The 14,348-nt window shown below is 45.7% G+C and overlaps 1 protein-coding gene across 2 annotated transcripts in view; it reads left to right on the forward strand.

The window, feature by feature from the left end:
- Window positions 1–14,348, forward strand: part of TDP2 (tyrosyl-DNA phosphodiesterase 2) — a 156,382-nt gene that overhangs the window by 37,579 nt on the left and 104,455 nt on the right. The window contains exon 2 of one of the 2 annotated variants that reach the window (XM_069218725.1): window positions 3,388–3,518. The exons of the other annotated variant lie outside the window; for it this stretch is intronic. Within the exon in view, the coding sequence (XP_069074826.1) occupies window positions 3,388–3,518 (131 nt within the window). The remainder of the gene's footprint in view (window positions 1–3,387; window positions 3,519–14,348) is intronic. 2 annotated transcript variants of the gene reach the window in all.

The raw sequence follows: 14,348 nt of genomic DNA on the forward strand, positions 1-14,348 counted from the left end.
ATGGTGTTATCCAAATGAGCTGTTTCTGCCATGTCAAAAATGCGGGTTAAAGGTCCCACAATATCCAACAGTTTATCTTGGCATGTGGACCAAGCCTTATCCCACTCCCTTGCAGGGGTCCTTGCAAAACTTTGTGAAAAAAGTAATAAGGGAAGAGTCCGTTGTAGGAGTTGCCGATATTTTTGAACGTTGGGATGGACGAGGGCATTCTGACTTTAATTTTGCTCTGACTTGCTTGTCTAGAGGAGTGCATAATCTGGAAGTTACATATTCAGCCACATGGTCCGCGGGAAACCACTCAGTAAAATGTGGATTCTGAATACCATTTGGGTCAAACATAGGTACCCCTTCTGTATCCGTAACTTTGCATGGTTTGGATAACTCTTGAGCCACTAGTTTGGCCTTCTTGGGAGGAGGAGGGGAGAATAAATCTTCATTATCATTGTCGGATTTATCCGAATCAGGGCCATCATCATGCAACTCATCATCAGTGTCAAGAATTTTTGAAGAAATAATAGGGAGATGATCTATGTTTAGATTTGGACACACATTTTTTAGACGATTTACTTGAGGTCATCCCCTCCCTTAAGGGAGTCCTCGGAGGAACCATGTCCTCTGTCCTGAGTGAGGAACCCTCACCAATCAATAGTGTTGCTTTGGAATTTTTTGATGAACAAGGACACTTTCTGCTATCCCCTGTAGATTGGGCCAAAATCGTCTTGAAAACCAACTTGACAACAGAGCTTTCAAGACTTGTGGACAGTTTTTCTAATGATGCAGAGACTGCCTGCTCTACTGACAACTGAATAAAGTCATTCAAATTGTCCTTAATAGCCTCCTCCTCCTCATTCATGGTGTGGGAAATAGGAGAGCTGTCCATTTTTATGAGGAAGAATACAAATTGTAAAAGTGAAACATACTGGTGAGGAAAGGGTTAACATCCTCACTCTTGCCGGAGAAAGGGAGTGGTCGGAGGAACGAACTGTTGTAGGCGAAGAAAAACCTTGTCGGAAGGTCTGACGAGGGACTGCGGTAGAATAAAATGAGCAGAACGCTGGGAGTGCGATTAAACAACTTGCAGTTTTTCCCCTCGACTGTCGTCTAAAATGGCGACCGAGCGTTGAGGGGACAAACGGAAGATTCCAACCGGTAAGGGTGCGCGAAGTGGAAGCGCAGAGAGCGTTCGGCTACAAGCCGTCTGAGTAAAGAAACAACCGCGTGTATAATAATGAAATTTCAATTAAGTACAACACAGTAAAACATTACGTTTGTAAAGAGCATGAAATATAAAATTCTTATCTTCACTGGGAGCAGCAAGAAAAGAGGGCTGTTCTCAGTCAAGATAAGTATTATGGGGACAGCTTGTGAGTGATTGGTGCTTTATGGGGAACTACACGTCTATCCCATTGGCTACTGTCATTTGCCTGTTGGGATTTGTAGTTTTTTGTCTTGACTGCAGCTGCTATTGAAAATAAACAAGAAAAGAAAGCATAATAGGAGCCTCCAGTCTTGTCATAAAATTAAGAAGCAGCCAAAATCACACTGAACTTGGTCCAGGGATATCATACACCCACTCTGCTTACAAGTAGCTAGAATATTGCGATTCCCACCATTTACCCCACTGGCTCAGAATTATAACACCTCATTAGCACCAGGCAGTGTGCGTTAACTCTCATCTTGAACCATCTCAAATCCCAGGGAAACCTAATTGAAAACAGTCACTCAAAAACAGGGCTTTCCATTGTTGCAAAACGCCTAGAAATATTGCAGACCAAATAAAGCAGCACCCTAAAGACAAATCCAGCATAAACATTCATAAATCTTGTCTCATGGATGGACTCATCAGTATTACAGGCCTGTTTAAGGTAGTTTATGTTGCGCTTCCTGATTATGGACAAAGGTGATATCTACCTCAGAGTTAACTAGATGTTTTAGCTGTGCTTGATAGTGCCAGCCACAATATCCCACTCAATATATTAGAACCAAGAATGGGCACAGGGGACAGAATTATTTGTTTCTAATGCCTCAAAATATTAAAATCAGAGATAAAAACTAAACACTATTTCACCTTTTGAGACTTCTTGTCAATCTGTGCTGTCCCCATATGTGTTAAAATATGCCTTGAACCACTATTTGACCTAATTCATTGTTTTGGAATAACTTGTCATCGGATATTGCCCAGTTTATGTATAAATTCCATAGTCACTGAGTCACATTACACACTGCCAAAAATGCATTCAATTTTAGGGGTTCCATGGAGAAGTTTAGTTAACCAAGAGAAAACAGTTATACCACTTACTCCAAAAATTACCTTCCCTCCAAATAGCTGCACATTTTGCAAGGATCGGATGACTTACTGAAGGCCGTTACCAGTGCCATTTCATTGGTCATAGAAGCCTAAACTGAGTATGGATACATGCATGAAACTGATGGTGAAAATAGTCCGCAACCACCTGAGATTACTGAGGCCCATTCAGCCTGTTGTCGCAATAGTGGACGTCAACCAGGCTATCCATTCATTTGTCATCTTAAGCATACATTGCGGAAACCTGGCACTAACTGGTCTCAGCAATTTTGCTACCACCTCTCAAGACAGGACTATATACCCCGTCTTGAAAGCAGGAAATTCAAGGACAGTACTGCAGTGCCTAAGACACACCAATTGTTACAAATTTATACTTGATTAACTTAATTTATTTACAGCCTGCATCACATTAAGCAATTAGATTTAAACCTCACACCAGCCTCAAAATAACCATCCTTGGGGGTCAGTAACAATCTGTAAATCCGTTCTATGCCCAGAGCACCCCATGCCCCTGTTATTTCATGAAAAGTTCCCTGAGTCTCTAGGCACGCACTGATAATTTGGAACATCATCCAAAACAAATACAGTCTCTGGTATACACTAGACTGTTGACTGGTATGACTATGTGAACACAAGTCTACCATTTCATAGTCAGTGAGTCGCATCACACACTGCCAAAAATTTATTCAGTTTTAGGGGACCCTTGGGGAAGTTTAATTAAACAAGAGAAAACAGTTATACCGCTTACTCCAGAAATGACCTTCCCTCCAAATAGCTGCACATTGTTCAAGGATCGGATGACTTAGATGTTTATACTGTATGGCCATGTGATGAAGATGTTGCAATTTACAACCTGTGTAAAGTGGTCCCATTGTATGCCCATATGTGGGAAAGTTAAAAAGTGTTATCTTGGTTGTTTGTTCTTCGTGATCTTTGAAACCACATCATGAAGTTGTTATATTGTCCTTCAAATGTTTTAATTTTTCAAAATATTGTGCTCAGACACATGTGTATGTTGTTGTTGTTTTTTTTTTAACCAGGCCTCTATGCAATTGCTTTTCACATTTTTTTATTTTATTTAGAGAGCACTGAATTCATTTTTTGAGCCTTTGGTGGAACAAGATCCTGGTCCTGATGTTGGTGGACCCTCCCACAAAGAAGTACCTCAGAAACCAGAAACGCACAAACCTTCTCCATCAGCAGGAGAAACCTGGTACATAACTTTGATTCAACAGCTATATTTACTTGTAATCAAAGCCCATTATATAAACACCTCAGTACACTCACAAACATACTGGTTTCACTGTGTGTTAACAACTTAGGCATTGCCTTTTTTGTTCTTAAGGGTTTCAGCTGTATTATATTGACGAGCAAATTCATTCTAATACTGCCTGCTTACTAACGATTTGTTTGTGAACCTGAATGTGAGTTGGACTTTTAAATCCAAAGTGGTAAGAGTAGGGACTGTTGATGTCTTTCATTGGTCGAAACCTTTTACATAGCAACATCTTTAATCAAAATATTAGGGTGATAACGCTGTGGCGGCATTCCCTGAGTTTCACCCATTAAAGCCCTTGGCAAAGGCAGTAGCCAGCGCACTAGAAACTGGATGTCCCTCTGCTAGGGTACCTACGTCTGGCAACATGTATATTTGTAGTATGAGGGAATCAGGAAAAGCTGAAAATTTCTCCCAAGCCTAATAATTTCTCATGTGGTTCTGCAGATCAGTAGGGATGTTTAACACACTGTAAAGTGTCTAGAAGGTAAGAATACATTTTCACGTATTCTGTGAGAAATGTGCCTTCATCCTGTTTTGAATCAACACAACGTAGGTTCTTGCTCAAACAGATGCCAGCATGTGGTTTTGCCAGCTATGAAGCTTTGGGGGCTGCTTGCCATGACATCTCATCCTTCGGGGCTCATCTCAGGTCACAGACAGCAGGTCCAATCCACTTCTATTCTTCTTCTGGTCCACAAAGTGTTCTGAGGTGGGTACCTGGAGGTGCTGCATTTATGCCATGCACTAGCTAGTGGGTGAGAATGACTCCTGGACACGCCATAACAAATGGGGCAAAAGTTTCCGGACTAACCCTATCCACTTTGGACATTTTCAAGATGGCAAAAGTCTTCGGCCACACTAAACCTGGGCTCTGATGGCTGAAGCAGAGTGGCAGTTGTGCTGTAGCAGACCTCGAGAAATCTACTCACCCTCTCGCTACGGGGAGTCAGATTTTAGGAGGCCGAGCCCTTTTCAGGGCGTGAACTGTCTGACAATGGTCTTGGGCACACAACATTTAAATCACTTATAAATGAACTGTACAAATACGTCAATATATAGTTCAGTAGTTAGAAATGCACTTTAATTGTAATTCTGAAGTGGGATGGCAGCAAATATTTTAATAGGATCAAAACAAATCAGTATACTTGGTGATGTGCAAATGATAAATGTTTGTTAAAACACAATTTCTACACATTATCATTTGTATGCTATATACTTTTATCAGTAAAACTGAATGTCAGCGGGAAAGTTTGTGCCCACTTCAGTGAAAAATGTCTGTTAATGACAGTGCGCTACCACTTCATGCTTTATTGACAGATTTATTAAAAGTGAGAATTTTCAAACATAAACTCAGAAACGTTCCTGCCCCACCCTGATGACAACGCTAGTAGTGAACTGAGAGGCCGGTCAGGGGTCTTGTGTACCCTGTATGTGGACTACATTTTGTATTATACATGGGGCAAAAGGTTAGTATATTAAATCAAGAGTTATTTGTACAGCAGGCATTCTGAACTCATTTATTTGAAGGTGTTTTCGTATGTGATAATGAAGAAAAAGGCAACTTGGTGAAATAAAATATTTGACTAGGCTCACACAATTAGAGATGAGTATATGGGTCAAGTGCATTACAGTTAGGTCAAATAGGTTATTCAAGTCACCATACCTGCAGGTCTGCTAACATTTTTCAGATTTTCCGTTGCCTGACTATCATAATCCTAATGCCCTTCACAAAAATCCAGGCAGCCGCTATATTCACTATAAACCAGTATAAAAGTCTGGTGGAACAAACGCATGGATCTTCAGCAACCAGACAGTGGATACACAAGAATTGTCTTGGTATCATATTCTCCCCTTTTCAAGTAATACATGTGGCTCAGCAGAACTGTCACGCAGACTTTGTCACAATACTGTCAAGAGGAGACATATCTGCTCATTCAGGTCAGCCTATTGTTTGCTCCTGGGAGGCAGATGGCATCTTGTTCACCCCTGTTCAAAGCTGAGCACAGGCTGAGAGTTGTCAGAAGATTATGCTGATTACCATTTTACAGTTCAGGCAGGTAAAGGATAACTTTGTAAAAGTTACTTTTCCTTAATCTTTTTTAAAATATGGCTTTGCCATTGAATTTAATTTCAGTAACTCTTAAAAATAGTGGTTTGTTACCTTCTTGTAGAGAAAATAGCCTTTGGGGTACCAGTCACTGTAAGTACATGCTAGCTTTATATTTCTATATGTCCTGTTTTTAAATACCATGCATCCAGCCTTGTGGGCTGCAAGGCCTACATAGGGATGACATATTAGTATTTAAAATGAACATTTTTACCTGTCAAAAGGGTTTATTTTCACAGGTTGAATTGCAGTTTTTGCACTGTGACAGTCAAACTACAATGGTAGGCCTGAGGCCATGTTTGCACAATAGGTGCTGCAGTCCACTAGTTGCATTTAACTTTCTGACCTTCGGTGCACTTTGTACACATATTAGGACTTATAGGAATATAGCATTTAAAAATATGCCAATTTGACAATGTTTAAAGGGAGTGCACAGACATTTTACCACTAGTTAGCACGGTTAAAGGGCATAGAGTTCTAAAGCTAGCGAAAATATAGGGTCCATCAAAATGCAAAAAATCAGAGTGACCATGCAGAAACGGCGGATTTCATACACTTTAACCATTGAATAAATGAAGCTGCAGCATATTGCTTAAAACACTCTCCATTATAATTTAATGTGCTGGAGCAGATAGTAGCTTTTCAATCTTTTGTGCTCCATATAGGGATGACTGGAGAATGTATATATGACATAAGCAAAGGGTAATGTTGGTATTTTTGTAAATTCGTGTGCCTTTTGCAGCATCCTTGTGTTTAAAAAATAGTGATAAAATGTTCAAGTAATCTCTATGTAGTGTGTTATTTGAAGGAGCTTTTATTATTATGTATTACTGGAAAGTAGATTTGCTGGTAAACCCAGTCAGTTACATTGGTGCAAAGATCCCTTTTTCATTGTTTAGCATGGGCGGTTCCTGCCTTGGGGAGTTGGGGTGTAGCCCCACTCAAATTTTGCTCCCCCAAACCCCTGTTATGTGAATATATATAAATAAAATAAACCTTTAATTGCAAAACACTTAAAGTTATGCATTTATATTGTGCCCGCAGCAGTCAGCCTTCAGCCTCAGGCATCAGTGGCTATGAAGGAGGTGGGGCTTCAAGTTTGTATAGACATCACATCAGCAGTATACTGGAGTGAGCAGGCGTGTGGCATCTAGGCCCACAAAGTGCGCATATCAGGTTGAACATCTACCTTTCTCCAGCCAGCCCAATATGCACACTCGAGGTCTCTCTCCACCTGTACACTAGTGACCAGAGGTTGATCAAAGAGTCAACCCCCGGTCTCCTAAAGAGCAGTGAGTTTGCCTGCTCAAGTCAATCCTGGTGCTGCCCTCATGCTGTGTAACAGCAAAGGAGCCGCTTCTGGATTGGTTGCGAGACGCAGCTGCTAGGCCTATTCTGTGCCTTTGGTGCAGACTGCATGGCATCCAGGGGATGGAGCATGACCAATCACTGTAATGGGTTATTGTGAAGCCATGCAGTGATTGGCCATTTCTGCCTTTGCTTGCCAGGGCTGCTCAGCCAGCCTATCAGTCTCTCTCTCCCTTTTCATGCGCTAAACTTTGCACAAGGGTGCGAGGGAGAGACCAGTCGGAGGCCACTCCTCATGACCTCGAGTTGCATTTTTGTCCTGACTCTGAGCCTTGTGTGACTGTGATCAAGAATAAAGCTCAGATTTGATTGATGCCCTTATGGAGTCGAGTCGAGTGGACAACAGACACATCTCTACTAGTCTGTGAGTGATTCAGGTGAGCTGGGTGTCTGGTTATTTATTTATATATATAACTATACGTCCAACTGTGTAAAAAAATGAAAATGGTGTTTGCGTTACTGTTCCTTTCCTGCGAGATCTCATATCTGTGCACGTATACAAAGTAAGAAGAGCAGTTGCAACCCTCACAGTGAATTTATTAACACACCTGGCGTTGTCTGTACCCATCATCAGTGCCCTGGCAACAGCACAGTGCCAACCCAGCACTGTTGGATCAGTATTCACTGTCAGTTCTATCTGATCGGTGCCTGCAAGTTTTGCATTTTCGTTTTTAACTCTAATCTGACAAGGGAGCCTTAGCCTCTCAAACAACACTATTGAAAATGATGTTAAGAAATGTGAAAACCCACAGTAAAACTGGGTGGCTTGCAGTCCGGATACATTGTTAGTGGTTTCACATCGAGAAAGCAATTCATGAGCATAAGGACACAGATTGTCAAAACTAGACCTTGCACATGGAGCAATGGGGACGTGATGCTGTACGTAGCACTCAATCAGCAAAAGGGCACATTGAACATCAGTCAACTTGGGAAAAGACTGAAAATAAAACTGAAATGGATTTGAAAGGAGGAAGCATGGCTGAAAAAATTAACAAACTAAGGCAGAAGCACATATTTACCGTCCATAGCTTAACACATGGTGAGCAGGCAGACTGCAGGCCTCGATGTGTAGCAGTCTGCCCTCTGCGTTTTCTGAAGAACATTTCAGGCTGACTGCTGGAGGATTATTTTCGATTTCTCATGCAAGTGTGTGTGAAGACATTTCACAAATGCAGAAATAGCAAAAAAATAGCATGTTTTAAAATATCAACTAGAAGAAAATAAGACATTAAGTAGTTTTTTAACCCAAAAAAACAAGGCAACATATAGGGTTTCCAAAATGTAGTGTTTACCAAATGCGAAGTCTAAGTGTCCTAATGTTGGCCTTACAATGGGTTTTAGCATCAAAAGCAGCCCCTAGGAGTTCCTCAGCTGCAGCAGCAGCCAGGGCTGTAAGATTCACAACAAAAGTTATTGTCAAGTAAGTGTGCAGCAAAGGCCTGACACACAGGTCTCCCTTTTCTCAAAGTAAGCCTGCGTCTGCACTCATTCACGACATGCAGAGCTTGAAAAATCTACTCGACCACTCACTATGGCGAGTCATATTTGATCAGGTCAAACTATTTTTAGGACTTACTTGCCTCTTCTGGCGAGTTGACCAAGAACAGGTGTTCTGTTCAGTCAGAAAGTGGAGCTTCAATAAAAGAAACGTTTTAATCTTGTTCTTGTATGTCACATTTGCTCTTTGTTCACAGACAGAGGTTAAAAGTCAGTTTGTCTTACAGTTACTTTTCCTTCTGACTGCAGAGTTCCAGGATTTTGTAAGGTGAACTGTCTAACCTGCTGTAATAAGAGTTTGAGAAAAAAGGCTATAGGATGTCAGGTTTTTCCTAACACACAACATTTAAATGACTAAGTCAGCTGTACAGACATTTAAAAATATATTTCAGTAGCTGTGAAAGCCCATTTTTTGTATTTCCTTATGATGAAAAATTATTTTCATAGGATGAAAACAAATCAGAATACTTTAGAAGTTGAGGATATGTTTTCTGAGTTTTCACAGATTATTAATTCAATATATAATTTTATCACTAAAGCTGCAAGATAGTGGAAAGGGTTTTGGACATTTCTTGATAATTTACTGTATGTGGATGACAGTATGCTATCACATCATGGTTAAGTAATATATTTATTAAAAGTGAGTGTTTAAACAAACGGAAAAACACTCCTGCCAAGATGGCAATGCTATTAATAAACTAAAAGCAAGTCATGGGTCGTGTCCCTTATATGTGGGCTAGATTCTTGTGAAACATGCAGCAAGCTTAAATCTACTTAATCAAACAAAAGAGGTTTTTTGTACTGCAGAATTGCTGAGCACACATTTTGATGGTGCAATCTTATTTGAGAATGAAGAAAAAGGTGACTCTGTAAACTATTTGCCTAGGCTCACAAAATTTGAGACCCATTTATGGGTCAAGTACTTTACAGTTAGGTCGAGTAGATTATTCAAGTTACTCGACCTGCAGGTCTAGTAACATTTTTATGATTTTTCGGAGCCTGTATGTGTTATGCATGCTCACACAAAACAGAAAAAGTTCAGCGCACTAACATAAACTATCCCTTTTCTCTCCCAGTGTAGTGAGTGGTCGAAATCTAAAATCATGGCACACTTAGGCCCTCATTACAACTCTGGCGGTCGGTGTTAAAGCTGCGGTAATACCGCCAACAGGCCAGTGGTAAAAAAAAAAATGGGATCACGACCACGGCGGAAACCGCCACCACAGACAGCCACTTTAACACTCTGACCGCCACGGCGGTAGCAACAAACACCGCGGCGGTACCTGCCAACAGACAGGTGGAAGACAATGTACTGCCCACCCCATCACAACCCACCAATCTGCCAGCTTTTCCAGGGCGGTAGCAACGCCATCAAAAGCACAGCGGAAACAGTAAACGGAAGGGAAACCACTCACCTCTCGACCCTCAACGAAGAACCAGGATGCCATGGAGCCTGAGCTGCAGGTCCTGCCCATGCTGGTCTACCTCCTCGTCTACCAGGAATACGAAAGGCGGCCGTGACCACCACAGTGAGCACTGCACCTCGTACATAGGGGAGGGGAGAGGAAAAAGAGAGTGACACGCAACACCCCCAGCCCTATCCTCACCCACAGCACCATACACAAACAACATGCAGCAACATTACATTACCACCCTTAACACCCTGGAAGAACGCAAGGACAAAAGGAATTGAGTTAAACAGTGCTATTTTAGAAATAGGCAGATATATGTAATAAATAGAAAAACAGTATATACAAAAATATACAATATGTACACAAGACGGTAAATTGTCCATTCAAAATGTCCGTGGGCCACTGGGCCAAAAATCATGGGCCAAGCCTACACTTGACTCCTGTCTCAATACAGAGAGAACACTTCAGGGGCATCAGGTCGAAAACACACAGGCACCTCAGGGGGCTGAGGAAGGAGGGGTGCCTCAGCTGGAAGATGTAATAACGCCACTGCTCCTCGAGGGGGTTCCATGCCCACTGCTTGGCCCTGGGGAGTGCAAAGCCACAGTCGCACAAGTCTCTCAAGTGGGTGGTTTGCCCACTGCTTCGTCCTGGGGAGTGCAAAGCCACAGTCTCACAAGTCTCTCAAGTGGGTGGTTTGCCCATTGCTTGGTCCTGGGGAGTGCAAGGCCACAGTCTCTCAAGTGGGTGGTTTGCCCACTGCTTGGACCTGAGGAGTGCAAAGCCACAGTTTTCCAAGTGGATGGCTTCTTCCACTGGTGCTGGAGGGGGCTTTGTGCCTAGTGTGCTTCATCCTGTCAAGGATAGGGTGAGTGGATGCATATCTCCACTGGTTCTGGAGGGGGCCTAGCACCCAGTGTGCTTCATCCTGCCAAGGATAGGGTGAGTGGATGCCTTTCTCCACTGGTTCTGGATGGGGCCTTAGACCAGTGTGCTTCATTCTGCCAAGGATAGGGAGAGTGGATGCATATCCCTGCTGGTTCTGGATGGGGCCTTGTGCCCGGTGTGCTTCATCTAGCCAAGGATAGGGTGAGTGGATGCCTTTCTCCACTGGTTCTGGAGGGGGGGCCTTGTACCCAGTGATGCAACACTTGGGGTGTGGCAGTTCACAGTCTCTCACCTGGGTGTCTGAGGCATGAGATTTGCAGAGAACAGGTTGCGTGATAGTCCATGGAGGCAGGGCTAGACTCCATCCTGCGTCGTCTAAGGCTGCAAACTGGTGGTAGTGCCGGTGCTGGTGGGGGTGATGCCAGTGGTGGTGGGAGGCTCCAGCCCTTCTCCTACAGCCTTGGACGGCTGCCCACTGGGGCTGCTGCTGCTGGTAGTGGTCCTACTGTCAGCGGTGCAGGTGGTGGTGCTTGCGGCGGGGCCTGCGGTGGTGCTAGCGGTGGAGTAGGTGGCAGTGCTGCCAGTGGTGGAGGGAGGCTCCAGCCCTTCTCCTTCAGCCTCGGACTGCTGCCCACTGGGGCTGCTGCTGCTGACAGTAGTGGTGCTAGCGGCGGTGCAGGTGGCAGTACTATCGGCAGGGCTGCTGGTGGTGCTGGTGGTTGTGCAAGTAGCCACCAGGCCTTCACCTGCAGCCTCCGACGGCTGAAGTGCCTTGCCTGGGGTTTTCTGCCCCTTCCTCACCTTGGCAGATGGTGGTGTGACCTTGGCTCTGGCAGCTGGAGTTTTTGAGGAGGCCATTCTGGGTGGTTCGTGCTCCTTGGCCTTGCTGCATGCTGTCCTCCTCTTCACCTTGGCAGGTGGCTGAGGTGCTGGCCTGGGTTCTGGACACCCTGGCCCGAGGGGAAGGACGTGGGGGGCGGGGGGTGTAGGGAAAAGGTCAATGTTTGCCGGGAAAAGCTTCTTAGACACACAGGGGCGGGAAGAGGGAGAGCGTTTGTGAGTGGAGGAAGAGGGAGGGGTTGTAGGAGGTGTCTGTCTGCTGTGTTTGGGTGCAGGTGCATGGGCTGGATGCTGTTGTGAGGTGGATGGTTGTTGGGTGGGTGGGTGCTTGCGTTTGTGTACTTTGGGAGGAGGGGTCAAAGACACACTGGGAGAGGACACAGGGGACGTGTGCATGGATGTGGGGGTGGTGACTGCCCGTGAGGGGTGTGTTGTGATGGGCGTGCTGGTGATGGAGGTAGTGGATGATGATGTAGTGCATGCATGTGTGAGTGGAGACGCAACTGGGAGGGAGGTGGACGATAAAGAGGAGGGGGACACAGTGGAGGCAGTGGATGTTGGTGTGTCTGCATGGGGATGGTGCTTGTGTGAGTGCCTGTGAGATGAAGTGTGGTACTTGTGTTTGCCTGAGCCACTTTTGTGTGGTGATTTGGGTGAATGCTGGTCTGAAGATGTGCTTGGGATAGGCTGGGGTTGAGGGGATTGGGTCTGGGTAGAGGAAGTTGGAGGGGGAGGCTAGAGACCGGTACATGGGCTGCCATCAGGGAGTTTGCCAGAGCCTGAAATGCTCTCTGTTGGGCTGCCACGCCAAAGTGAATGCCCTCCAGGTATGCATTTGTTTGTTTCAAATGCCTCTCGACACCCTGGATGGCATTCAGTATGGTTGACTGCCCAACAGTGAGGGATCTCAGGAGGTCAATAGCCTCCTCACTGAGGGCTGAGGGGGTAGGGCCTTAGGTGCTTGGGGCGAAGGAGATGCCCACCCTCCTGGGAGGGTGGTGCGGGTAGGGGGACTGGCGGCTGTACCTGTTGTTGGGGTGGGCACAGAGGTGTCTGCCACCGCCAGGGAGCTTCCATCGGAGGAGTCGCCGCTGTCTGTGGTCTCCCCTCCTGTCCCCGTTGTGGTGCTCCCCTCGCCCTCTGTCCCACTGGTGCACTCACCCTTGGTGGATTCGGCCTCCAGGCCCATGTGGGATGCAGCTCCCTCTGTCGCCAGTGCCTCTGCTCCTCCACCAGGTGATGCTAATGCACACAAGGACAGGGTGACATAACAAAACGGGGGGGAGAGACAGAGGATACACTTGGTCAATGCCAGCAACACAACTACCATTGGTGTACACAACACACAACATAGGGAGCAGCCCTATGCACTAGGCCATGCACTACCAGTTACTAAGATAGTCACCAGCCCATGGGGTACAATGCCTACCGCAATTAGCTGCACACCTGAAACCCAGAGGACCCTGCCCAGTGGTAGATGCCCACTAACACTATTGGGGTAGGAAAGATTCTGAGCCTGCCTAACAAGGGACCTACCCTGCCATCTTCGCCCTGGCCTAGGGGCACCCATAGCCCACACCCCCCACCCAGGTAACTCTTAACGTGCGCAAAGTCAGGATTCAGAATCTGTACTCACCCCCTTGTGGCTGCTTTGATGCCTTCAAGCGCCCATCCAACTCTGGATAGGCCACCGCCAGGATGCTGAACATCAGGGGGGTCATAGTGCGATGGGCACCCTTTCCTCGTTGGGAGGCCAGCCCCAGCTGGGCCTCCACTGTCTTCCTTGCCCAGCGGCGCAGGTCCTCCCAAGTTTTGCAGCAGTGGGTGCTCCGCCTGTCAAAGACACCCAGGGTCCGCACCTCCTTGGCGATGGCACGCCAAATACCCTTTTTATGGTGGGTGCTGACCTGCAGGGAAAAAACAGCAGAAAAAGTGTTGGTCATATCGTACGGACTGTCATGCTCATGGCCCACCATATCCCTCCCACCCCTTACGCACATACATTGACCACCATACATGCAGCACTCTGCCCAGGACCCCTCTGCCCCCCCTTAATGTGGCTTACACACACAGCACCCCATACATTCATGGCCCACGCATCATGCTCACAGTGTACTCACCTGTTTGTCTGTAGGACCGTAGAGTAACGTGTACTAGGGTAGGACCCCATCCACCAGTTTCTCCAACTCCTCCACAGTGAAGGCAGGGGCCCTTTCCCCAGAAACATGAGCCATTGTCGCTTTCAGAAACCGGTCACAGCAGCACTTGCAGTGCAGGTCCTCTCCTGTTGAAGGTCAGGTAGCAAGTGAGTGAACAGATAGAAAATGACGGTCACGTCCACGGTGGTGCGTACCATCACCACCGGCGTACGTCGCCATTGGCTCCTAGAACCCATGGGGCCCAATGATAACCAATGCAAAGTTGCCCGGCGGTCTTCGACTGCCTAACGCGATGGTGCACAACGCCAGCGGAATTAAATCATTTCCACTTGTCCCTCCTCACAGGTCAGGCAGCCGCCATTTTAGGAGGGCACAAGGCCATGGCACCTAACAGCGTCACAGCAGACACTGGCACAGCAACTGACTGTCGGATTCACATACTGGTTCTCTAAAGGCAAAGAAATCATCATTAGTGCAATAGATGTGTGAATAT

Source organism: Pleurodeles waltl, chromosome 2_1, assembly GCF_031143425.1.
Source record: "Pleurodeles waltl isolate 20211129_DDA chromosome 2_1, aPleWal1.hap1.20221129, whole genome shotgun sequence".
Classification (NCBI taxonomy): Eukaryota; Metazoa; Chordata; class Amphibia; order Caudata; family Salamandridae; genus Pleurodeles; species Pleurodeles waltl.